The sequence below is a fragment of the Miscanthus floridulus genome, chromosome 16, assembly GCF_019320115.1.
Source record: "Miscanthus floridulus cultivar M001 chromosome 16, ASM1932011v1, whole genome shotgun sequence".
In the NCBI taxonomy this organism is placed as follows: domain Eukaryota; kingdom Viridiplantae; phylum Streptophyta; class Magnoliopsida; order Poales; family Poaceae; genus Miscanthus; species Miscanthus floridulus.
The window spans coordinates 92711235-92736392 of record NC_089595.1 but is presented as its reverse complement, the minus strand read 5'-3'; the positions used below and the strand labels follow the sequence as shown (position 1 = coordinate 92736392).

The window sequence follows — 25158 nt, the reverse complement described above, 5'->3', positions numbered from 1 at the left end:
GCACCCGCGGCAACGGGCGGTCCTATCAGTGAAGGCGTGTCTTGCACAGGCGACGACAGAGGAGTAACCGCTGCTCCCGTGTACGTTAAATGGATCGCTGGATCAGCACCAGTTCGATCCATGGTTCAACCATCCCCATCTTTTATCTGCAGCATTCACCGTACCAGATTGACTCGTAACCCTCTTCCATATACATATAGACCATCCCTGCCGCGACGAGGATTCCACCTTCACCAATCACTGCACTCATCTCTGTTCACGTAAGGCAACTATGGTGTCCCGAACCCGAAGGTTCGAGCCGATCGAGCAGTGCGACACCGAGGGGCGGTCGGGCCAGACGGTCGCCGCCGACCTCGACGGCACGCTGCTCCTGTCCCGCAGCGCGTTCCCGTACTACCTCCTCGTGGCGCTGGAGGCCGGCAGCCTCCTCCGCGCCCTGGCGCTCCTCCTGTCCGTGCCCTTGGTGTACCTCACCTACGTCGCCGTGTCCGAGACCCTGGCCGTGCGCGCGTTCCTCTACGTCGCCGTGGCGGGGCTCGAGGCGAGCGACATCGAGGCCGTCGCCCGCACCGTGCTCCCCAGGTTCTACGCCGGCGACGTCCACCCGGAGGGCTGGCGCGTCTTCCGCTCGTTCGGGAGGCGGTGCGTCGTCACCGCCAGCCCGCGGGTGATGGTGGAGCCGTTCGCCAGGGCGTTCCTTGGCGCGGACGTGGTCATCGGGACGGAGATGGAGGTGGGCGAGTCCGGGAAGGCCACGGGGTTCGTCGCCGGGCCCGGGGTGCTCGTCGGCGAGCACAAGAGGCGGGCGGTGGTCAGGGAGTTCGGCGACGCGCTGCCGGACGTCGGCATGGGGGATCGCGAGAGCGACTTCGACTTCATGTCTATCTGCAAGGTAGAGTATAGCTTCTTCAGCTGCGTGTGTTCTCAGCTTCTGATTGAATGCATTCTACTGTACAGTTTGCTGCTAAAATTGTACAAAGCTGGATGACTGCTTAGTGCATCATGCACACGGCCGAAGGAATTATGAGATGTGATCGTACGATTTTTTTTAGAGTACTGTCTGTAAGTACCATGCGATGCCTCGACCACTAGATCTCAATTCTGCAAATTGCAATCTCAGACATCGATGAGACATGCACCAATTGTACGTACAAATAGTAGTTGGTTTGGTTGTCCGCATGCACGTGATAAGGACGCTGTGCTGTCACTGGTCCTGCAGGACTTTCTGGAAATGGGTAATTGGGTAATTGCTGTCACAGCTGATCGCTACTGTATGACGCTATGCATGCACTGTCCGTTGTGCTAATGGTGTCGCGTGAGTGCAGGAGGCGTACATGGTAACACGACAGAAGTACCGCGCGCTGCCCCGGGAGCAGCTTCAGAGCCGGGTCATCCTCCACGACGGCCGCCTGGCCCGGCGACCGACGGCGACCAACACCCTTCTCACTTTCCTGTGGATGCCGCTCGGCTTCGCGCTCGCGCTGATGCGCGTGCATCTCCACCTGCTCCTCCCGGTGCGCGCCCTCTCCTACGCCTATAAGCTTATGGGCGTCAAGCTGGTGGTGCGCGGCAACCGGCCGCCGCCGTCCAAGAAGGGCGGCCGGCCGGGGGTGCTCTTCGTGTGCAACCACCGCACCACGCTCGACCCTGTCGCGGTGGCCGTCGCGCTGGGCCGCAAGGTGAGATGGGTCACGGACGGCGCCTCTAGCAGGTTCTCGGAGCCCGGGTCGCCTGTCATGACAGGCGTGGCGCTGCCCGTGCCCAGCCGCGAGAGCGACGACGCGGGCGCCGCTGCCCGCATCCGGCGGCTGCTCGAGGAGGGAGACGACGTCATCATCTTCCCCGAGGGCACCATCTGCCGCGAGCCGTTCCTGCTGCGGTTCGGCGCGCTCTTCGCTGAGGTCACCGACCGCATCGTGCCCGTGGCCATCGACGCTAGGGAGGGCATGTTCCACGGGTCCACGGCGCGCGGGCTCACGAGAATGGATCCCTACTTCTTTTTCATGAACCCACGGCCGACGTACGAGGTCACGTTCCTGAATCAGCTTCCAAGGGAGCTCACCTGCGGCGGCGGGAGGTCGCCGGTCGAGGTGGCCAACTACGTCCAGGAGGTCCTGGCGGCGCAGCTTAGATTCGACTGCACTTGCACCAGCAAGTGCAAAAACGGGATGGTCTCCGGCTCCGACGGTTACGTGGTGTTGAAAGAGGTGGACTAGGGGAGACAGAGCACGCAACAACTTACTGTTAATTGCCGTGCGTTGAGACTTGAGAGTGGTGACCAATCCATGGTTTCACATTTTCCGTTGATGTCTGTGATAAGAACCATATGTATACATATATGAGGGCCAGGTTTCAAATAGAGAAACATCTTTTATACAAACAGTGTTTATAGCTAGCTAACAACTAACAAGAAAGCAAGGCAACACCCGTCCCACTAGCTTAAACGTTGATTATGTTCCTTAAGAGCACTCCAGATCTATATATCTGTTTTCTAATAAATAAATTAATTAATTAAAAAGAGTACCTCATAATCTGACATTTATCGAAGAAAACAATAGCTAGTGCAGAAGGACAACGTAACACAAAACGACATCTTAAAAAATAAGTGTCGGTGCAGAAAGTGACCAACTAGTGAATATTTGTAGTTTTGTTGTACGTTGTGATTGGAGGCGGCCTAGCATTCAATGACACATGATTTATACTAGTTCAGACAACGTGCCCTACGTCCAGTCGGGGTCGGTCGGCGACTTTATTCCTGAGCCCAGGTGCTCAAAGTCTATAGTGGGGGTACAAACGAGAATGAGGAAGAAGGGGGTGTACAAGAGGTTCGGTCGGCTCCGACCGGAAGGGTCGCGGTCGGAACTTGGCGGTCCTGTGGTTGGGAGCGTTGATGTCGATCTAGTGAGTCTGGGCTTGAAGAAATCGATCTCCCCTTCGGGGGAGGGAGCGCATCCCCTTTTATAGATGAAGGGGATGGCTTTACAGGTGAGAGAGGAGAGTATAGATATTTCTAAGTCTTGCTGCATACGGTGATGAAAACTGGATAATTGTTGAAGCCTCCCAATACTGTCGATGTCGCTGTAGGATGTCAGATGTGTACGGAAGGACGAGCTATCTTCTTCAGGAAGGATGACGCCGGTACCTGCAGAATACTTCTGGATGCCTAGTGGCATGTGAGGAGCTGTGCTATGTTCACCCGGTATGGCAAATCTTGGAGCCCATACCGCAATCGGTGTCCAGAGACACGCGGAGGGGGCTTACCATATGGGAGTTTCTAGCGGTCCCTACAATACTTTGTGTCAGGGTGGCTGCAGAGCACTGCCTCGTGCAGGGTATGGTCCCTAGTACAGTGGTGTTGACTTGTGAGCCATGTCTTGCCTTTCTCCGCACGCCTTCTGGTTCTTTCCGAGCGGGAGTCCCCGGTCGGTTTTGGCGCGCCAGTCGGAGAATAGCGATGAGCAGAGTTTCCTATGAATCCCGGTCAGAGACACGGGGTCGGAGTCGGAGGCGGTCCTCGGATCAGGCTTTCCGAGTGGAGGCCGTGCGGAGGCGGCCAGGGCCTGACGCCAGCGCTCTGATCGGAGAGGCCGTTCGGAGCCGGCCTGAGCCTAAGCTAGCGCTCCGGTCGGAGAGATGGACCGAAGGCGGCCTGGGCCTGAAGCGAGTGCTCCGGTCTGTTGAGTTCAGACTCTTGGGCCGGTCCAAAAGAAGAAAATGACGTTCTTCTGGGCCGAGCCTTGGCGTGGAAGCCGGTCCCCGAGGGACCCCGGATTAATGAACCCGACAGGAGCCCCTGAGCCCCCGGGTGATTCAGACAGAATCGTCTGGGGGATTTTTGTCTTGCCGGCGGGTGCACGCGAGCGCACCCGTGGGTGTAGCCCCCGAGCCCCAAGCAGTTCGGGCCGAGCCGGTTGGGGATGTTGTCTCAGCAGGTGTGACAGAACCACCCAATTTATACAAGATCAAGTACGATTGTCCCCGCTAACACGTTGACACACCCATACTTTCACTCATATAAACCCGGTAGTCCGCCGAGTGTCCCGAAAGACCTCGGTAAATCAACATCACAACCAAGATCGCGTGATTAAGCAAATACACATCATATACGCAGAGTTGCAGCGAAAATAATATTACAAATGGGTTCACAAATAATAGTACAAGTTTGGGTTTCAAAACCGCTTAGTGAAAACAATCATAGCTTTCAAATGATTACATTAATATAAGTTCCAAATATATTGCTAGCATAAGTGACATCATCCGACAAAAGCATATAGACGAGAAGTAACTATAGAATCACCGAGCCCACCGGCGGTTAGCCACCATCATCAACAGGTCGAGAACATCACCTGCAACAAGGTGGGATAAACCCTGAGTACTCGAATGTACTAAGCCAGACTTACCCGTCTTAAACCAAAATAAAACGACACCAAGGATTATGCAAGGCTTTCTTTAGTGGGCTAGCTGACTCGTTTGCGAAAAGCATAAGCTATCATGAAGAAACCATTTTAAGTACTTTGGATCATCTTTATTATGACCTATCCATCTAGGTAAGCACATGTACTATAGCAATCACTTGATTAACCAATAACATCCCGTTACCAATTTAGATTTAGCATATCCCATATCATCCAGATAACCATCATTGTTCCATAATAATTACTACGATGCCGTAACTCGAGTCAAGTGCTCACTATCCAGGAGCGATGGCGATTCGAATCGATTCCTAACCAGCTGGTGATTTATTCCTTACACAAACCTCACTCACCCGCTAAAGTGAGGTATCGGTCACCGAGTCAACTATCCAGGAATCTCGAGTTTGCCAGAAACCACATGTACCCGGGGGGCCGACTGACTGCTCTTTGGTCTTATCTTCGTGCCCCCGTGTCCTACCACACCTGCTCCGGTACAGTGCGCTGCGGGCAATCTACTCGGCCCGAATAATCTTCCAGCTTCGCGGTCGAAAGGTACTTTATTCGGCCAGCTAAATGTAAGGCATGCGTTCAACATGACCCGAGGCCCAACAACGGTCGGTCCTTAATCGACACAGACGGAAACTAACAGCACCCCAAAACCCTGTCTGGTTGCCTCCAACTTTTTCCGTCCGGTCTCCAATTATCCATCACACATGGTTAATTCTAGGATATCATTCTTTCCATAGCTAAATTCTTCCAGTAACCACCTATAATGTAGGTGACCGGATATCACCGATCGCTACCGGTCTAAGCAAGGCTAAGCAGTTATTCGATCCCGACCTAACAGGGTAATAAGGTAATAAGGTAGGCAAGGATAGTAATAAATGCATCAGCGGTTTCAATCAACTCCTACAACTTAATGCAATAATATATAACTCATATATAGAAAGAATTGTTTTTATAAAGTAGGAGACTTAGAATGCTCCGGGGCTTGCCTGGGATCCGATACAAGTCAGTTCCATTAGCTTGCACCGTCATGGTGACATCTCCGGTCCTAGCACTTGCTTAGTCCTTCCATCTTCGGGATAGATCCTCCATACATCGTCTTCGGGTTCGGCTCCAACATCATGTTCTTCACGTGGTTCATCTAGCGCACCTAGATGAGATGCAAGATGCATGTGTATGAATGTGATGAATGGTAACACAAGATGCATCACATAAGCATTCAAGACAAACCAGTTATTCACGGCAATCATAGAGTCAAGGCTGCAAACAGCAGCAGCTAATTTTACCCATAACAGGAGTTGTACTAATCCAAAAGACATACAACAAGACAATCTGGAAAGCTTATGAAATTTTCTACAATTCATCTTTAATCCTCTTAGCATGATTCTCAAGTTAACTAAGTCAATTATACCCATTTATAGAAACTGGTCCACAATTGACAGAAAGCAGCCATTTCTAAAACCCAACTTTAAACAGGCATAACTCACAAACCACAAGGCCAAATACCACCAAATTTTAACAGAAGCTAGATACATGAATTATCTACAACTTTGTTATTCTCATATTAAGATGATTTTACAGTTAGAAGGGTCAACTAATGCAATAATTACATCTCTGTCCAAAACATAGACAGAAACTGACATGCCACTTTAAACAGCTATAAATGGAGTCATACATGTCCAATAAATGTGGTTCTAGACTTTTTAGAAATCTTAGCAAATTCTAAACAACTTTGTTGTAAACACCTAAAGCTAATTATACTACCAAGAAGGCCCCACAATAAGAACAAGGAAACTCTCTCTGGTTTTGGGCAGAAACAGCCACAGAGATTTAAGCAAGTATAACTCAAGATTTACTTAGCCAAAAATCATGATATTTAACTTTTTGGAAAGCTTAAGAAAAGTACCACAACTTATGTATTTTCACCAAGTCATGATTCATAACTTAACTGAGCCAATTAATTCAAACATGCAGAACTGTTCAGAGTATAAGCAAAGCAATACATGGCATTTGTTATTTTTATAACTCTTAAACTATAAATCCTAAACTCCTGAAATTTTTACCAGACAACAACAATCACCTTAGTAGCACTCCACAAAAATTTCACATTTATTTGAGCATAAAAACTGCAGTTATGAAAAAGACAAGACATGGCAAGTAACAGGAACCTAGCTGCATAGATCTATTTTTACAGCAAAATATTTAAACTAAAACATGCCCTATTATAGATCTAGTGCATAGAGAATTTCACAAGGATTCCAAAAAGTCCTCATTTACTATTTTACGATTTTTCTACAAATTACTACGAATTTTCAAAGTGGAGCATTCAAATCTGCCAAAATCAAAAGAAAAGGAATCTAAATCTTGCACTGGGGTCCCTGAAGTTTCCACAAATAAAACCCGAACGAACAGATCCTTTATTGCACTATTCATATGAGTCTATAACATTGCATATAGGACCCTCCCTTTCTCCTAATTGTTGCGCGAAGCCCTCCACGTGAATTCAAAGCAGAGGAGGCACTGGAGCTTGTCGATGTCGGCCGGAGGAGACTCGTCGGCGGCGGGGGAGTGGAGGAGGAGCACACAGGAGCCTAGCGCGCATCCATTAGGGCTGCCACAGCTCGGCCCGAGGAGCGGCTTGTGGTGGTGCAGGCCACGGAGCCAACCGGCGGCGCGGCAGCGGCTCCGCGCACGAGCAACACGGCGAGGGAGGGAGGTGGCTAGGGGGTTCGACTGTGCACGGCAGGGTGAAGGCGAGGCGCTTGAGCTCATGGCTCTGGCCAAGGAAGGGTGGCGAGGCAGAAAGTTGGGTTATCTGTGGCGGCAGAGCTGGCCGGGACCGTCCATGTTGCTTTCGCTCTGGTTGCGGCCAGATGCGAGCGAGGAGAGTGGAGAGCGAGAAGGGAAGGGTGAGGCGATTGGTGGCAGTATCTGGCGCTCGATTATGGAGGAGCTAGGGCGTTTTTCAGCCCGCACGGGCATGAGTTATAGGACTCGAGCGTGCCATGCGGGACGCGTCCGGTTGCATGGCGTCACGAAGACAAAACTGTCGAGCACGTGTGGAGCGCGTTGCGGATTTGACATGGTGGGGAGCCAATTTGGGCTGGCTCGGCTACGAATTGGACATTGGGCCTAAAATGAAGTTTGAAGCCCGCGAACTGCTCTTCATTTTTCATTTAGAGACCAAGGTCATTAGAGCTCTTCAACAGTGGGTAATTAAGCCACAAACTGCTAGTGTCAGCGTATTGACAGCGACAAGCAAACATTCAAATTGATGGTGAAAACGAGGTCAAACTGGTGCCATCTTTTTACATGCCCTTCTCCATGAACTTAGCTCCAACTTCTATTTTGGGTTCAAGTCAAGTTACTTAACGAAATTTGGAGAACGCGAGACATCAATGCCGATGTCGATGAATTTCTAGACTTAGAATATTTCCAAGTGCTGAAATCAGCAGCAGGTTCCAACTTCGAGCCTCTGTTTGACTTATTTCCAAGTTGATCTAGCTCTTGGTCCAAAAACAAAGTTTGTTCTACATGATATGGACTACAACTTTCATTTAAGGTCCAACCTCAAAACTGGTATAGAACCTGCTGTTCTACTTTGACCAAAGTAGGATCACGATGAAGCTTAAATTATCCTTTTTGATCCATTGGAGCATTTTCTTGGCATTTGCCCAACATGAACCTTTCATGACTTTTGTTGTAGAGTTCATCTAGAGTCATTTGGGCATGGTTGCAAGATTTGGTTGACGATCGAGAATTCCCTTCACTTTATAAAATAATTCAAGCAAGGACATAACTCGTCATTTCATGTGACTTCTTGATTCCAAACTTCACGAAACTTTTCCATGGATCAATATAGATGGGTATTGATGTGAGACACATGAAGATATTTCAATAACACTAGCCAAGCATATATCTTGAAAAGGGCCTATATGTAAAGCAAGGGTGCAATATCCAAGTTTAGGTTGGGGCTCGTTTCTATAGGTTGGACCTTGACATCTTCATCATCACTTAAAATGCCATGTTCGAGCTCAAACCCATTGCTTAACTGGTGGCAAACACCTAGGGCGTTACAACCCTCCCCCCTTAAAAGAATCGCGTCCCGATATTCAGGACGAAAGACTTTTATGGAAGAGAGACATGCTACCAGTTTCCAATATCAGCCATGGCTTTAGGCTACCTAGCTTCAAGCATAAGAGAGGCTAATTTGGTCAAGACACTTTCTGATACTTGTCCTTTGTAGTAAGTTTTGTCTGAAGAATTTCCTTCGTTGACCTTCATGAAGTATTGTTACTTTGGGAGGAATCCAAGATAGCAATGTCCTACGTACTTCGTCCTCGCTGTACGAAGAGCGATACAAATGTAGACTAAATACTTGTAGCATCTACTTCCCAAGTGGATATAGCACAGACCATATGGACTTTGCACTAGACCGCAGCCTGTTGACGGATATTCCTTGCAACGGTGCTATATTTGTTCCCAAGGTTTGAAAAGCAGTTCTCTACAAAAGTGGCTTGAGCACAACTTTTCATAAAGGATGTGATCATAGACAGGGTAAACATCCTTTGAGGGTATGAGAAGCTAGTTAACCAATATCCAAACTGGTTGTAGCGGTGCAATCACTTAGATGTCAACTGATGGAAAGCTACATAATATTCCATGTGTGCAGTGCTCTTTCTTTGATAACAATATTGTATGGTCTGAGTCTGCTGAGTGAGTGGTAAACGTAGTAGCTGACTCTGTCGGCTCAACATTCTCGATGATCATTCCTTAGGGAGCCTTTGGATCTAAGTTGCAACAGTGATTCTGGGTGGAATCTGATGCAACCTCTTGGGTAAAAACACATATAAGGTACCAAAGGCATGTTAGCATTGGAGAACCATTGACGTAGAAGGATGTTAGCGAGGCTTGGAGGACAACACAAGTTGCAAGTAATCACAAAACTAGGGACTAGTTCACTACCAAGCAGGTTGGGCACAATTTGCCTTCGGGGTGCAGTTGCACAATAAGTTAGGTTGACTTACATCGCAGCAAAACCAGCTTTCTTGAACTATATTTGACATCGAGGCTTCCATTCTTAGGCCAATCAATATCTCGAAAACCATAATCCAAGAAAAATATATGGTTAGACACCTTTCCAATTACTTTCGAATTGCAAGGGCACAATTTTGACTTCTAGAACACCTTGACTGCGTTGCTAATCTTGACGTCAATTGCAAACATAACTTTCTAAAGTAAAGGATGATCACAGTCAACAGAGAAATTGCAGATTCTATACCCTTTTGTTTGCTGTTTGTAACTCACAATCTACAGCTCCATTATGCATGAATTTTGGTAGGCATACAGATCCATGAGTCTTCTAAATACTCACCAAAATTCAACTCAAACGGACACCGTTTGACCATCCAAACAATTCATCTACCAAAACTGTGGTGTTCTGAAATGGCAGCAAACCGAGCCGACAAGATATCTCTCAAATCCGATGTTTTACTCAACCAATACTCAAACCAACTTAAGACATTGAAGGGCCCTAAGCAAGGAATGATATCACCAAGTTTGGGGTCAATCCAACTTCGTTTGAGTCACTAACTGCCGGCTTGAAGATAACCGGTTTAGTGCCACAAAATCTGGACAGATTTCGTGTCCTCCCTTTTTTTCGCACCACACGTTGAGGTGTGTGTTTGGCACTCTCTAACCTTTCTCATAGCAGCAGCAGTCTTTCTCTAGCTGAGGATGGAGGCTAGAGTTTTCCTCACATGCTTCTCAAGTAACACTTCAACCATCGTTCTAGACACCAACTTGACTATGCACAAGCATTGGACTTGTGGGCTGTTTTTGCAGGGCACAAAACATTATTCCACATGTAGGGCATTTCTACATTGACAAGGAACCATTCCTATATATCCTTCAGCACTTCATCCAATAGAGTCCGGACACATGTGTTAGTGGCACCTTGGGGCATAAAGATGCTGACTAAAACTAGGGACGTGCTTTCGCTAGCTCCTACCTAGCCGATACAACGTCTTGTACTATATACGTGATTGTCCAAGATGGAATTGACTTGATAGCACATTTGGAGAAGAAGTAGCACTTGCATTGCGGGGCCAGGTTTGCTGTTTCCTTGATCAACATTGTTCTATGAGATCTGGCCTTCATAGTTACCAAATAGTCGCTACCTAACTGAAGACTAACTTTCCTACTGGTAACAAATTAGTTGTTTCTCAACACTAAAAGTTCTAAATCTGCACTCTTGCCAACAATAGTTGTGATTGACGCATAACAGATGGTCGCCATCAAAGTCAGCAGGCAAGGGGTCACACTAGAGATGGTTGATCTCGACTGTGCGATCCGCATGCACATAATATCTCGGTCCATTTATCATCTGACTGATAACTTGTTTAACCTTAAGTGTGGTGCACCTTTCTGATCCAACGAAAATGACATAAGTTGCTGTGACAGAACCGCCCAATTTATACAAGATCAAGTACGGTTGTCACTGCTAATATGTTGACACACCCATACTTTCACTCATATAAACCCGGTAGTCCGCCGAGTGTCCCGAAAGACCTCGGTAAATCAACATCACAACCAAGATCGCGTGATTAAGCAAATACACATCACATACATCGGGTTGCAGCGGAAATAATATTACAAAGGGGTTAACAAATAATAGTACAAGTTTGGGTTTCAAAACCGCTTAGTGAAAACAACATAGCTTTCAAATGATTACATTAATATAAGTTCCAAATATATTGCTAGCATAGTGACATCATCCGACAAAAGCATATAGATGAGAAGTAAGTATAGAATCACCGAGCCCACCGGCGGTTAGCCACCATCATCAACAGGTCGAGAACATCACCTGCAACAAGGTGGGATAAACCCTAAGTACTCGAATGTACTCAGCCAGACTTACCCGTCTTAAACCAAAATAAAGCGACACCAAGGATTATGCACGGCTTTCTTTAGTGGGCTAGCTGACTGGTTTGCGAAAAGCATAAGTTATCATGAAGAAACCATTTTAAGTACTTTGCATCATCTTTATTATGACCTATCCATATAGGTAAGCACCTGTACTATAGCAATCACTTGATTAACCAATAACATCCAGTTACCAATTTAGATTTAGCATATCCCATACCATCCAGATAACCATCATTGTTCCATAATAATTACTATGATGCCGTAACTCGAGTCAAGTGCTCACTATCCAGGAGCGATGGCGATTCGAATCGATTCCTAACCAGCTGGTGATTTATTCCTTACACAAACCTCACTCACCAGCTAAAGTGAGGTATTGATCACCGAGTCAACTATCCAGGTATCTCGAGTTTGCCAGGAACCACATGTACCCAGGGGCCGACCGACTGCACTTTGGTCTTATCATCTCGCCCCCGTGTCCTACCACACCTGCTCTGGCACAGTGCGCTGCGGGCAATCTACTCGGCCCGAATAATCTCCCAGCTTCGCGGTCGGAAGGTACTTTATCCGGCCAGCTAAATGTAAGGCATGCGTTCAACATGACTCGAGGCCCAACAACGGTCGGTCCTTAATCGACACAGACGGAAACTAACAGAACCCCAGAACCCTGTCTGGTTGCCTCCAACTTTTTCCGTCCGGTCTCCAATTATCCATCACACATGGTTAATTCTAGGATATCATTCTTTCCATAGCTAAATTCTTCCAGTAACCACCTATAATGTAGGTGACCGGATATCACCGATCGCTAACGGTCTAAGCAAGGCTAAGCAGTTATTCGATCCTGACCTAACAGGGTAATAAGGTAATAAGGTAGGCAAGGATAGTAATAAATGCATCAACGGTTTTAATCAACTCCTACAACTTAATGCAACAATATATAACTCATATATAGAAAGAATTGCTTTTATAAAGTAGGAGACTTAGAATGCTCTGGGGCTTGCCTGGGATCCGACACAAGTCAGTTCCGTTAGCTTGCACCGTCATGGTGACATCTTCGGTCCTAGCACTTGCTTAGTCCTTCCATCTTCAGGATAGATCCTCCATACATCGTCTTCGGGTTCGGCTTCAACATCATGTTCTTCACATGGTTCATCTAGCGCACCTAGATGAGATGCAAGATGCGTGTGTATGAATGTGATGAATTGTAACACAAGATGCATCACATAAACATTCAAGACAAACACAAGATTATGCAAGACATAGACACCAATAGCTATTTAACTAACCTCACACCACTAACTATAGAGAGCAAGCTACTCACATCAACTCATATCAAGCAAACAAGTTATTCACAGAAATCACAGAGTCAAGGTTGCAACAGCAGCAGCTAATTTTACTCATAACAGGAGTTGTACTAATCCAAAAGACATGCAACAAGACAATCTGGAAAGCTTATGGAATTTTCTACAATTCATCTTTAATCATCTTATCATGATTCTCAAGTTAACTAAGTCAATTATACCCATTTATAGAAACTGGTCCACAATTGATAGAAAGCAGCCATTTCTGAAACCCAACTTTAAACAGGCATAACTCACAAACCACAAGGCCAAATACCACCAAATTTTAACAGCAGCCAGATACATGAATTATCTACAACTTTTGTATAAACAAGTTTCACAACAAAGCACATTATCATAAAGAACTTTGCTAGGTTCCCAGATCTGTCCAAAAACCACATTTGCAAGAAAATAAATATTAACTTATGTTGCAAACACATAATTAGGCAAAACCAACTTTACCAACATGTCACACATGACTAAAGAACACCATAAAACCTAGTGTCCATGACCAAATAAATTCTTTTAATGCATTTCTTAATTTATTTTAGATAACAAGGTGACTTAATGAACATATACCAAAATTATACAATAAATTCTACAACAATTACAGTGGCTCACATATCCTCTCAATAGTCTACTGTACAAATTTCACTCCATTTGAATATGTATAGCAACATCTATGAAAAAGACAAGTTGCTAAAGCAAGAAATCATGTGAGAGCAAGATAAACCAATAACTCACTCATACTTCATCCAATACTCATGAAATTTTTATCACACATCAACTATCACATGAGTAGCATGCCACAAAAATTTCACTTCATTTGGAGCCCTAGATCTACAGTTATGAAAAATAACAAATTCAACTAGCATTACAACCTTACTGCACATATCTATTTTTACCGCAAAATATTTAAACTAAAACATGCCATATTATAGATATACTGCATAGAAAATTTCACAAGGATTCCAAAAAGTCCTCATTTACTATTTTACAAATTTTCTACGATTTACTATGAATTTCCAAAGTTCCTACAAAATAATTATAAACCAGTCCTTATGGCACTATTCACATGAGTCACAGGTTCTGCATAAAGGCCCTCTCCTTTTGTCGAATTGCTGCGTGAGGTCCTTGACAGGGTTTTGAACACAGAGGTCGTCGGGATTTCGCCGTTCTGGCCGGAGGAGGCCACGCCGGCGGTGGCTGAGGGGCATGGAAGCATGGAGGAAGCAGGCCACACCCACAGGTGGCCTCGGCTTGGCCCGAGGCAGCCCTAGGTGGCTTGGCCACCTGCAAGCGAGCGGCCGCAGCGGCACAGCACATCGGCGGTGGCCCGAGGGCGGCAGCAGCTGGCCTCCTCAGGCGAAAAGGAGCAGCGCACACTAGAGAAGACACCACGGTGCATAGGAGAGACAGAGGGGGCTCGAAGGCAGCAGGGATGCGGCGGCGGCAAGCTCGGCCAGCCGGCCATGGCGGCCGCGCTCTGGCACGCGCGGCGGGAGTGAGAGAAGGCAGGCAGGAGGTGAATGGAGAGCGGCGAGTGAGCAGAGGAGGCTCGGGCATCCGCATTTGGGGTGCAGGGGGCCGGGCGGCGTGTGGCGATGGAGAGGGCGCGCGGCGTCCATGCAAGAAGGCCACACGGCATATCGTCGAACACGTGGTGCGCGTAGAAGTGGGCAGATCGGGCATCAGTTCTGGCTGGCTACAGGCCGAATTAGTTACTCGGCCTAAAACAAAGTTTGAAGCCCGCGAACTGCTCTTCATTTTTCATTTAGAGACCAAGGTCATTAGAGCTCTTCAACAGCGGGTAATTAAGCCACAAACTATCAGTGTCAGCGCCTTGATAACGGTCATGAAAATTCACTTTTGAAAAGGGCCTATATGTAAAGCAAGGGTGCAATATCCTAGTTTAGGTTGGGGCTCATTTCTATAGGTTGGACCTTGGCATTTTCATCATCACTTAATATGCCATGTTCGAGCTCAAACCCATTACTTAACTGGTGGCAAACACCTGGGGTGTTACAGCCCTCCCCCCTTAAAAGAATCACGTCCCAAGATTCAGGACGAAAGACTTTTATGGAAGAGAGACATGCTACCAGTTTCCAATATCAGCCATAGCTTTAGGCTACCTAGCTTCAAGCATAAGAGAGGCTAATTTGGTCAAGACACTTTCTGATACTTGTCCTTTGTAGTAAGTTTTGTCTGAAGAATTTCCTTCGTTGGCCTTCATGAAGTATTGTTACTTTGGGAGAAATCCAAGATAGCAAGGTCCTACGTACTTCGTCCTTGATGTACGAAGAGCGATACAAACATAGACTAAATACTTGCAGCATCTACTTCCCAAGTGGATATAGCACAGACCATATGGACTTTCCACTAGACCGCAGCCTATTGACGGATATTCCTTGCAACGGTGCTATATTTGTTCCCAAGGTTTGAAAAGCAGTTCTCGACACTAGTGGCTTGAGCACAACTTTTCGTAAAGGATGTGATCATAGGCAGGGTAAACATCCTTTGAGGGTATGAGAAGCTAGTTAACCAATATCCAAACTGGTTGTAGCGGTGCAATCACTTAGATGTCAACTGATGGAAAGCTACATAATGTTCCATGGGTGTAGTTCTCTTTCTCTGATAACAATGTTGTATGGTCTGAGTCTGCTGAGTGAGTGGTAAACGTAGTAGCTGACTCTATCGGCTCAACGTTCTCGATGATCATTCCTTAGGAAGCCTTTGGATCCAAGTTGCAACAGTGATCTGGGTGGAATCTGATGCAACCTCTTGGGTAAAAACACATATAAGGTACCAAAGGCATGTCAGCATTGGAGAACCATTGACGTAGAAGGATGTAAGCAAGGCTTGGAGGACAACACAAGTTGCAAGTAATCACAAAACTAGGGACTAGTTCACTACCAAGCAGGTTAAGTACAATTTGCCTTCGTGGTGCAGTTGCACTGCCAGTTGGGTTGACTTGCATCGTAGCAAAACCAGCTTTCTTGCTACATTTGTCGTCGAGGCTTCCATTCTAAGGCCAATCAATATCTCAAAAACCATAATCCAAAAATCTGTGGTTTGATACCTTTCCAATTGCTTTTAAATTGCAAGGGCACAATTTTGACTTCTAGAACACCTTGATTGCGTTGCTAATCTTGACGTTAATTGCAAACACAACTTTCTAAAGTAAAGGATGATCACAGTCAACAGAGAAATTGCAGATTCTATACCCTTTTGTTTGCTGTTCGTAACTCACAATCTACAGCTCCATTATGCATGAATTTTGGTAGGCATACAGATCCATGAGTCTTCTAAATACTCACCAAAATTCAACTCAAACGGACACCGTTTGACCATCCAAACAATTCATCTACCAAAACTGTTGTGTTCTGAAATGGCAGCAAACCGAGCCGACAAGATATCTCTCAAATCCGATGTTTTACTCAACCAATACTCCAACAAACTTGAGGCATCGACCTGTCCTAAGTGAGGAATGAGGTCACCAAAATTTGAGGCCATTCCAACCACGTTTGAGTCACTAATTGCTGGCTTGAAGATAACCAATTTTTGTGTCACAAAAGCTGGACATATTTTTTTTTCTTTTTTTTCTTTGCTTCACACGTTGAGGTGTGTGTTTTGCACTCTCTAATCTTTCTCATAGTAGCAGCAGCTTTTCTCTAGCCGAGGATGGAGGCTATAGTCTTCCTGCCATGCTTCTTAGGTAACAATTTCCGCTGTTGATCTAGACACCAACTTGACGATGCACAAGCATTGGACTTGTGGGCTATTTTCGCAGGGCACAAAACATTATTCCACATGTAGGGTATTTCTACATTGACAAGGAACCATTCCTATATATCCTTCAGCACTTCATCCAATAGAGTCCGGACACATGTGTTAGTGGCACCTTGGGGCACAAAGATGCTGACTAAAACTAGGGACGTGCTTTCGCTAGCTCCTACCTAGCCGATACAATGTCTTGTACTATATACGTGATTGTCCATGATGGAACTGACTTGATAGCACATTTGGAGAAGAAGTAGCACTTGCATTGCAGGGCCAGGTTTGCTGTCTCCTTGATCAACATTGTTCTGTGAGATCTGGCCTTCATAGTTACCAAATAGTCGTTACCTAACTAAAGACTAACTTTCCTACTGGTAACAAATCAGTTGTCCCTCAACACTAAAAAGGTTCCAAATCTTCACTCTTGATAATAAAAATTGTGGTCGAAGCCTACAGATGGTCGCCATTGAAGTCAGCAGAAAGGGGTCACACCAAAGAAGGTCGGTTCGTCTACGTGATTCTTATGCACCTAAAGATTGAGAACTTGGACAGTAACTCATATATATCAGGTGACCTATCACAGCACATAATATCCTGGTCCATTTATCATCCGACTGATAACTTGTTTAACCTTAAGTGTGGTGCACCTTTCTGATCTAATGAAAATGACATAAGTTGCTCACTAGATGATCGACGTCATTATAGGGACAGTCACGTCGAGTAGAGTCACTTGTCTACCCTCTTGCAGTCTGTTTATGTTCCTGTTAGTGACCTGTTCTTCAAAGGTTAACCGTTGGACGACTTCACAAGGGAGTCCTATTGCATCTAGTTCGACATATAGATCTCTTGACATGATAAGGAGAGATAACCAAGGAAGAGCTCAAGTGAGAATAACATATCGGTGTAGTTCGGCAATGGGTCATGACTAGGAACCTTGATACCAGCACGTGCCGAGCAGCACAACCTTGTGTGCGCGCCCACAGGAGGCTCTCGGTTTCGTCGCGGCACCATAGATCGCTAATCGTGGCACCATTACTGAACATATAACCTACAAGAAATCTCACATGGCACAAATTGGGTTGCATAGGAGCAAGCACTATGTGAAGGAGGGATAGCAAACAAAGGTAGTCACAAGGTTAGGAGTCAACAAGCAGGGGATCCGAAGATCAAAACACAACGCAAGAGAGCATAGCTTAATTGCCAAAGACAACTGAGCAGGGGACTTCTTGCCGAATTTCCATATACGTCTTGTGTCCACCAAGTGATTACCAGGTAAAGATGAACATGAGATTTGGTCTTGTCGAGTAGCAACATGAGATCAAGACTGATAGACATCCCGAGACATGGGAAGGTTGGAGACAAAATAAACAAGATTCGAGGGACAGAGCCAAGGCACTGATTAAGGATTTAGTTGATAAAGCAACGACATGATCTACGAGGAAAAGGTTCCAAAGCAGGGTAGTTAGCGATTAGCGTTGCACCAGATCATCAGTAGAAGAAGGAGCAGTGAGATCTAACAAGGATTTTTGAGCAAGGTCCTCCCACACAGGAGCGGGACAACCACCAAAACATGCGAGCAAAGAAGGGGGCTAAGCTTGGGTCAAAAGTCAAGCAAAGGCATGGATAAAAGTCTTTGTAGCGCAACGTTCAATGGCCAACAACCTCATGTACAGGCTTAGGCTCCTAAGAGAGAACTTAATTGGAGATGACAACCATGAGATTACCAAAACTTGGACATGGTCCTAGGATAGTGCTCCTCAACACTCGTATGCTTACCGAGGACAAAAGGGGTGATAACTATGGCACTAATTAAATAACAAGCATACATACCCACCACTTGGCTAAACTAGAGGACATTATAGGTTAAGCATGTAACCACAATTATTTCTAGCAAGGCTAAGCACACACTTTTCTCAAGCACTTCCTATTCAAGCAACATGGAACAAGGCATTCTTGTTTAACTCCACACAAGGAAGATAGTGCAATACATCGATCACAAGTTACTTAGTACTTAGAACAAAGGAAGGGAAGCATATTTATGCACAAGCACAATCATGATGCATGCTCATCCTATTCGTCCTCACGAAATTGCCAGCCTAAGGTGGCAATCACGTTCTATGTTGGTGGCATAACACGTACTCTCTCGATATATAGCTAGTCGTCAGCTACATTCAATCTACGCATTCATGGTTAGCGTACCTGCAGGCAAATTCATTGCAGCCCATCCCCACAAGAGATAAATAAGCGCACAATGAAAACAGTAAACTAAGATACCCCCCATATACACATCCCAGATATATATACTTCGGTATCCATAGCTACCCGGTAGATATACCCACAATTAAGTACCTTCATATATACATGTGTGTAACATGTAAATATTCCAGTAACCACAGCTAACTCTCCCCTAGACCGACAGTTGGATGGTCATACTCTCACAACTCACACTTACCTGGGCATAGAGGCAATTGATCCATACAGTACTATTCAAGCGAATGGCATCCATACAATAGCACGCCGTATGGACGACGAAAGAAAAATTGCAATACAGTACATCCCGCAAAGTTAGTACTTAGATAGCCACCTAATAGTCCTTAACTGGGCATAAAGGAGGATGTCGCTAGCATAGTTTTGCAAATAAGTTTTGACAAATTTGCCTGTAGCTAAAGTTTTAGTTAAAATAGACCTTTTAAAACCAAAACTTGGCTTTTAAAACTATGTACCTGACAGTATTATGCTTAATTTTGCTCTGATACCAGCTGTGACAGAACCGCCCAATTTATACAAGATCAAGTATGGTTGTCCCCGCTAACACATTGACACACCCATACTTTCACTCATATAAACCCGGTAGTCCGCCGAGTGTCCCGAAAGACCTCGGTAAATCAACATCACAACCAAGATCGCGTGATTAAGCAAATACACATCACATACATCGGGTTGCAGCGGAAATAATATTACAAAGGGGTTAACAAATAATAGTACAAGTTTGGGTTTCAAAACCGCTTAGTGAAAACAACATAGCTTTCAAATGATTACATTAATATAAGTTCCAAATATATTGCTAGCATAGTGACATCATCCGACAAAAGCATATAGATGAGGAGTAAGTATAGAATCACCGAGCCCACCGGTGGTTAGCCACCATCATCAACAGGTCGAGAACATCACCTGCAACAAGGTGGGATAAACCCTGAGTACTCGAATGTACTCAGCCAGACTTACCCGTCTTAAACCAAAATAAAGCGACACCAAGGATTATGCACGGCTTTCTTTAGTGGGCTAGCTGACTGGTTTGCGAAAAGCATAAGCTATCATGAAGAAACCATTTTAAGTACATTGCATCATCTTTATTATGACCTATCCATCTAGGTAAGCACCTGTACTATAGCAATCACTTGATTAACCAATAACATCCAGTTACCAATTTAGATTTAGCATATCCCATACCATCCAGATAACCATCATTGTTCCATAATAATTACTACGATGCCGTAACTCGAGTCAAGTGCTCACTATCCAGGAGCGATGGCGATTCGAATCGATTTCTAACCATCTGGTGATTTATTCCTTACACAAACCTCACTCACCCGCTAAAGTGAGGTATTGATCACCGAGTCAACTATCCAGGTATCTCGAGTTTGCCAGGAACCACATGTACCCGGGGGCCGACCGACTGCACTTTGGTCTTATCATCTCGCCCCCGTGTCCTACCACACCTGCTCCGGCACAGTACGCTGCGGGCAATCTACTCGGCCCGAATAATCTCCCAGCTTCACGGTCGGAAGGTACTTTATCCGGCCAGCTAAATGTAAGGCATGCGTTCAACATGACTCGAGGCCCAACAACGGTCGGTGCTTAATCGACACAGACGGAAACTAATAGCACCCCAGAACCCTGTCTGGTTGCCTCCAACTTTTTCCGTCCGGTCTCCAATTATCCATCACACATGGTTAATTCTAGGATATCATTCTTTCCATAGCTAAATTCTTCCAATAACCACCTATAATGTAGGTGACCGGATATCACCGATCGCTACTGGTCTAAGCAAGGCTAAGCAGTTATTCGATCCCGACCTAACAGGGTAATAAGGTAATAAGGTAGGCAAGGATAGTAATAAATGCATCAACGGTTTCAATCAACTCCTACAACTTAATGCAACAATATATAACTCATATATAGAAAGAATTGCTTTTATAAAGTAGGAGACTTAGAATGCTCCGGGGCTTGCCTGGGATCCGACACAAGTCAGTTCCGTTAGCTTGCACCGTCATGGTGACATCTCCGGTCTTAGCACTTGCTTAGTCCTTCCATCTTCAGGATAGATCCTCCATACATCGTCTTCGGGTTCGGCTTCAACATCATGTTCTTGACGTGGTTCATCTAGCGCACCTAGATGAAATGCAAGATGCGTGTGTATGAATGTGATGAATTGTAACACAAGATGCATCACATAAACATTCAAGACAAACACAAGATTATGCAAGACATAGACACCAATAGCTATTTAACTAATCTCACACCACTAACTATAGAGAGCAAGCTACTCACATCAACTCATATCAAGCAAACAAGTTATTCACAGAAATCACAGAGTCAAGGCTGCAACAGCAGCAGCTAATTTTACTCATAACAGGAGTTGTACTAATCCAAAAGACATGCAACAAGACAATCTGGAAAGCTTATGGAAATTTCTACAATTCATCTTTAATCATCTTATCATGATTCTCAAGTTAACTAAGTCAATTATACCCATTTACAGAAACTGGTCCACAATTGATAGAAAGCAGCCATTTCTGAAACCCAACTTTAAACAGGCATAACTCACAAACCACAAGGCCAAATACCACCAAATTTTAACAGCAGCTAGATACATGAATTATCTACAACTTTTGTATAAACAAGTTTCACAACAAAGCACATTATCATAAAGAACTTTGCTAGGTTCCCAGATCTGTCCAAAAACCACATTTGCAAGAAAATAAATATTAACTTATGTTGCAAACACATAATTAGGCAAAACCAACTTTACCAACATGTCACACATGACTAAAGAACACCATAAAACCTAGTGTCCATGACCAAATAAATTCTTTTAACACATTTCTTAATTTATTTTAGATAACAAGGTGACTTAATGAACATATACCAAAATTATACAATAAATTCTACAACAATTACAGTGACTCACATATCCTCTCAATAGTCTACTGTACAAATTTCACTCCATTTGAATATGTATAGCAACCTCTATGAAAAAGACAAGTTGCTAAAGCAAGAAATCATGTGAGAGCAAGATAAACCAATAACTCACTCATACTTCATCCAATACTCATGAAATTTTTACCACACATCAACTATCACATGAGTAGCATGCCACAAAAATTTCACTTCATTTGGAGCCCTAGATCTACAGTTATGAAAAATAACAAACTCAACTAGCATTACAACCTTACTGCACAAATCTATTTTTACCACAAACTATTTAAACTAAAACATGCCATATTATAGATCTATTGCATAGAAAATTTCACAAGGATTCCAAAAAGTCCTCATTTACTATTTTACGAATTTTCTACGATTTACTATGAATTTCAAAAGTTCCTGCAAAATAATTACAAACCAGTCCTTACGGCACTATTCACATGAGTCACAGGTTCTGCAGAAAGGCCCTCTCCTTTTGTCGAATTGCTGCGTGAGGTCCTTGACGGGGTTTTGAACACAGAGGTCGTCGGGATTTCGCCGTTCTGGCCGGAGGAGGCCACGCCGACGGTGGCTGATGGGCGTGGAAGCATGGAGGAAGCAGGCCACACCCGCAGGTGGACTCGGCTTGGCCCGAGGCAGCCCTAGGTGGTTTGGCCACCTGCGAGCGAGCGGCCGCAGCGGCACAGCACGCCGACGGCGGCCCGAGGGCGGTAGCAGCTGGCCTTCTCAGGCGAAAAGGAGCGGTGCACACTAGAGAAGACACCACGGTGCATAGGAGAGATAGAGGGGGCTCGAAGGCAGCAGGGATGCGGCGGCGGCAAGCTCGGCCAGCCGGCCATGGTGGCCACGCTCTGGCACGCACGGCGGGAGCGAGAGAAGGCAGGCAGGAGGTGAATGGAGAGCGGCGAGTGAGTAGAGGAGGCTCGGGCATCCGCATTTGGGGTGCAGGGGGCCGGGCGGCGCGTGGCGATGGAGAGGGCGCGCGGCGTCCATGCAAGAAGGCCACACGGCATATCGTCGAACACGTGGTGCGCGTAGAAGTGGGCAGAGCGGGCGTCAGTTCTGGCTGGCTACAGGCCGAATTAGTTACTAGGCCTAAAACAAAGTTTGAAGCCCATGAACTGCTCTTCATTTTTCATTTAGAGACCAAGGTCATTAGAGCTCTTCAACAGCGGGTAATTAAGCCACAAACTGTCAGTGTCAGCGCCTTGATAACGGTCACAGAAATTTACTTTCGGAAGTCAAAACTCGGTCAAACTCAGTGCAACTTTTTGCATGCTCTTCTCCATAATATAACCTTCAACTTTTATTTTTGGACCAACTCAAGTTGCTTAACGAATTTCGGAGAATGCGGAATGCCAACGTCGTTGCTTAGCGAAACTCCAGACTTAGAATATATCTAAGTGCTGAAAACAACAGCAAATTCGATCTTGTGACCTTGATTTGACTTACTTCCAAGCTGATCTAGCTCTTAGTCCAAAACAAAGTTTGTTCTACATGATATGGACTACAACTTTCATTTAAGGTTCAACCTCAAAACTAGTATAGAACCTGCTGTTCTACTTTGACCAAAGTAGGATCACGATGAAGCTTAAATCGTCCTTTTTGATCCATTGGAGCATTTTCTTGGCATTTGCCCAACATGAACCTTTCCTGACTTTTGTTGTAGAGTTCATCTAGAGTCATTTGGGCATGGTTGCAAGATTTGGTTGACGATCGAGAATTCCATTCACTTTATAAAATAATTCAAGCAAGGACATAACTCGTCATTTCATGTGACTTCTTGATTCCAAACTTCACGAAACTTTTCCATGGACCAATATAGATGGGTATTGATGTGAGACTCATGAAGATATTCCAATAACACCACACAAGCATATATCTTGCAAAGGGCCTATATGTAAAGCAAGGGTGCAATATCCAAGTTTAGGTTGGGGCTCATTTCTATAGGTTGGACCTTGGCATTTTCATCATCACTTAATATGCCATGTTCGAGCTCAAACCCATTGCTTAACTGGTGGCAAACACCTGGGGTGTTACAGTTGCTCACTAGATGACCGACGTCATTACAGAGATAGTCACGTCGAGTAGAGTCACTTGTCTACCACCTCTTGTAGTCTGTTTATGTTCCTGTTAGTGACCTGTTCTTCAAAGGTTAACCATTGGACTACTCCAGAAGGAAGTCCTATTGCATCTAGTTTGACATATAGATCTCTTGACATGATAAGAAGAGATAACCAAGGAAGAGCTCAAGTGAGAATAACATATCAGTGTAGTTCTGTAATGGATCACAACTAGAAACCTCGATACTAGCGCGTGCCGAGCAGCACAGCCTTGTGTGCGCGCCCACAGGAGGCTCTTGGTTTTGTCGCGGCACCATAGAATGTTAATCGTAACACCATTACTGAACTGACAACCAAAGTGAAATTTCTAGTGGCACCAATTAGATTGTAAGAACAAGCATTGTGCAAAAGAGGGATAGCAAACAAGGATAGTCACAAGGTTAGGAATCAACAAGGAGGTGATCTGAAGATCAAAACACAGCGCAAGAGAACATAGCTTAATTGCCAAAGACAACTAAGTATGAGATTCTTGTTTAAATTCCACGCACGCCTCACGTCTACCAAGGTGATTACCAGATGAAAGATTATCATAAGATTCGGTCATGTTGAGCAACAACATGAGACCAAGACTGATAGACATCCCGAGATGTGGGAAGGTTGGAGACAAAATAAACAAGATTCAAGGGACAGAGCCAAGGCACTGACTAAGGATTCAGTTGATAAGGCAACGACATGATCTATGAGGAAAAGGTTCCAAAGCAGGGTAGATAGCGATTAGCGTTGCACCAGCTCATCAGTAGAAGAAGGAGCAATGAGATCTAACAAGGATTTTTGAGCAAGGTCCTCCCACATAGGAGCGGGACAACCACAAAACATGCGAGCAAATAAGGGGGCTAAGCTTGGGTCAAAGGTCAAGCAAAGGCAGGGATAAAGGTCTTCATAGCACAACGTTAAAGGGCTAGCAACCACATGTATAGGCTCAGGCTCCTAAGAGAGAACTTAATTGAAAATGACAACCATGAGATTACCAAAACTTGGACGTGGTTCTAGGATAGCGCTCTTCAACACTCGTATGCTTACCGAGGACAAAAGGGGTGATAACTATGGCACTAATTAGATAACAAGCATACATACCCACCACTTGGCTAAACTAGAGGACATTATAGGTTAAGCATGTAACCAAAATTATTTCTAGCAAGGCTAAGCACACACTTTTCTCAAGCACTTCCTATTCAAGCAACATGGAACAAGGCATTCTTGTTTAACTCCACACAAAGAAGATAGTGCAATACATCGACCACAAGTTACTTAGTACTTAGAACAAAGGAAGGGAAGCATATTTATGCACAAGCACAATCATGATGCATGCTCGTCCTATTCATCCTCACGAAATTGCCAGCCTAAGGCGGCAATCACGTTCTATGTTGGTGG

The 25158-nt window shown here is 45.1% G+C and overlaps 1 protein-coding gene across 2 annotated transcripts; it reads left to right on the top strand.

Annotated features, from left to right (window-relative positions):
• On the top strand, nt 1-2356 carry LOC136513960 (glycerol-3-phosphate 2-O-acyltransferase 6-like). 2 transcript variants are annotated; one of them, XM_066507937.1, is made up of 3 exons: nt 3-80; nt 201-892; nt 1326-2356. In XM_066507937.1, the coding sequence occupies exons 2-3, from the start codon at nt 272-274 to the stop codon at nt 2214-2216; spliced, it is 1512 nt and encodes a 503-aa protein (XP_066364034.1). In that variant the 5' UTR covers nt 3-80; nt 201-271; the 3' UTR covers nt 2217-2356. The 2 variants fall into 2 exon arrangements, with proteins under 2 accessions (XP_066364033.1, XP_066364034.1); XM_066507936.1 differs by having other exon boundaries at nt 1-892.
• Nucleotides 2357-25158: the final 22802 nt, after the last annotated feature.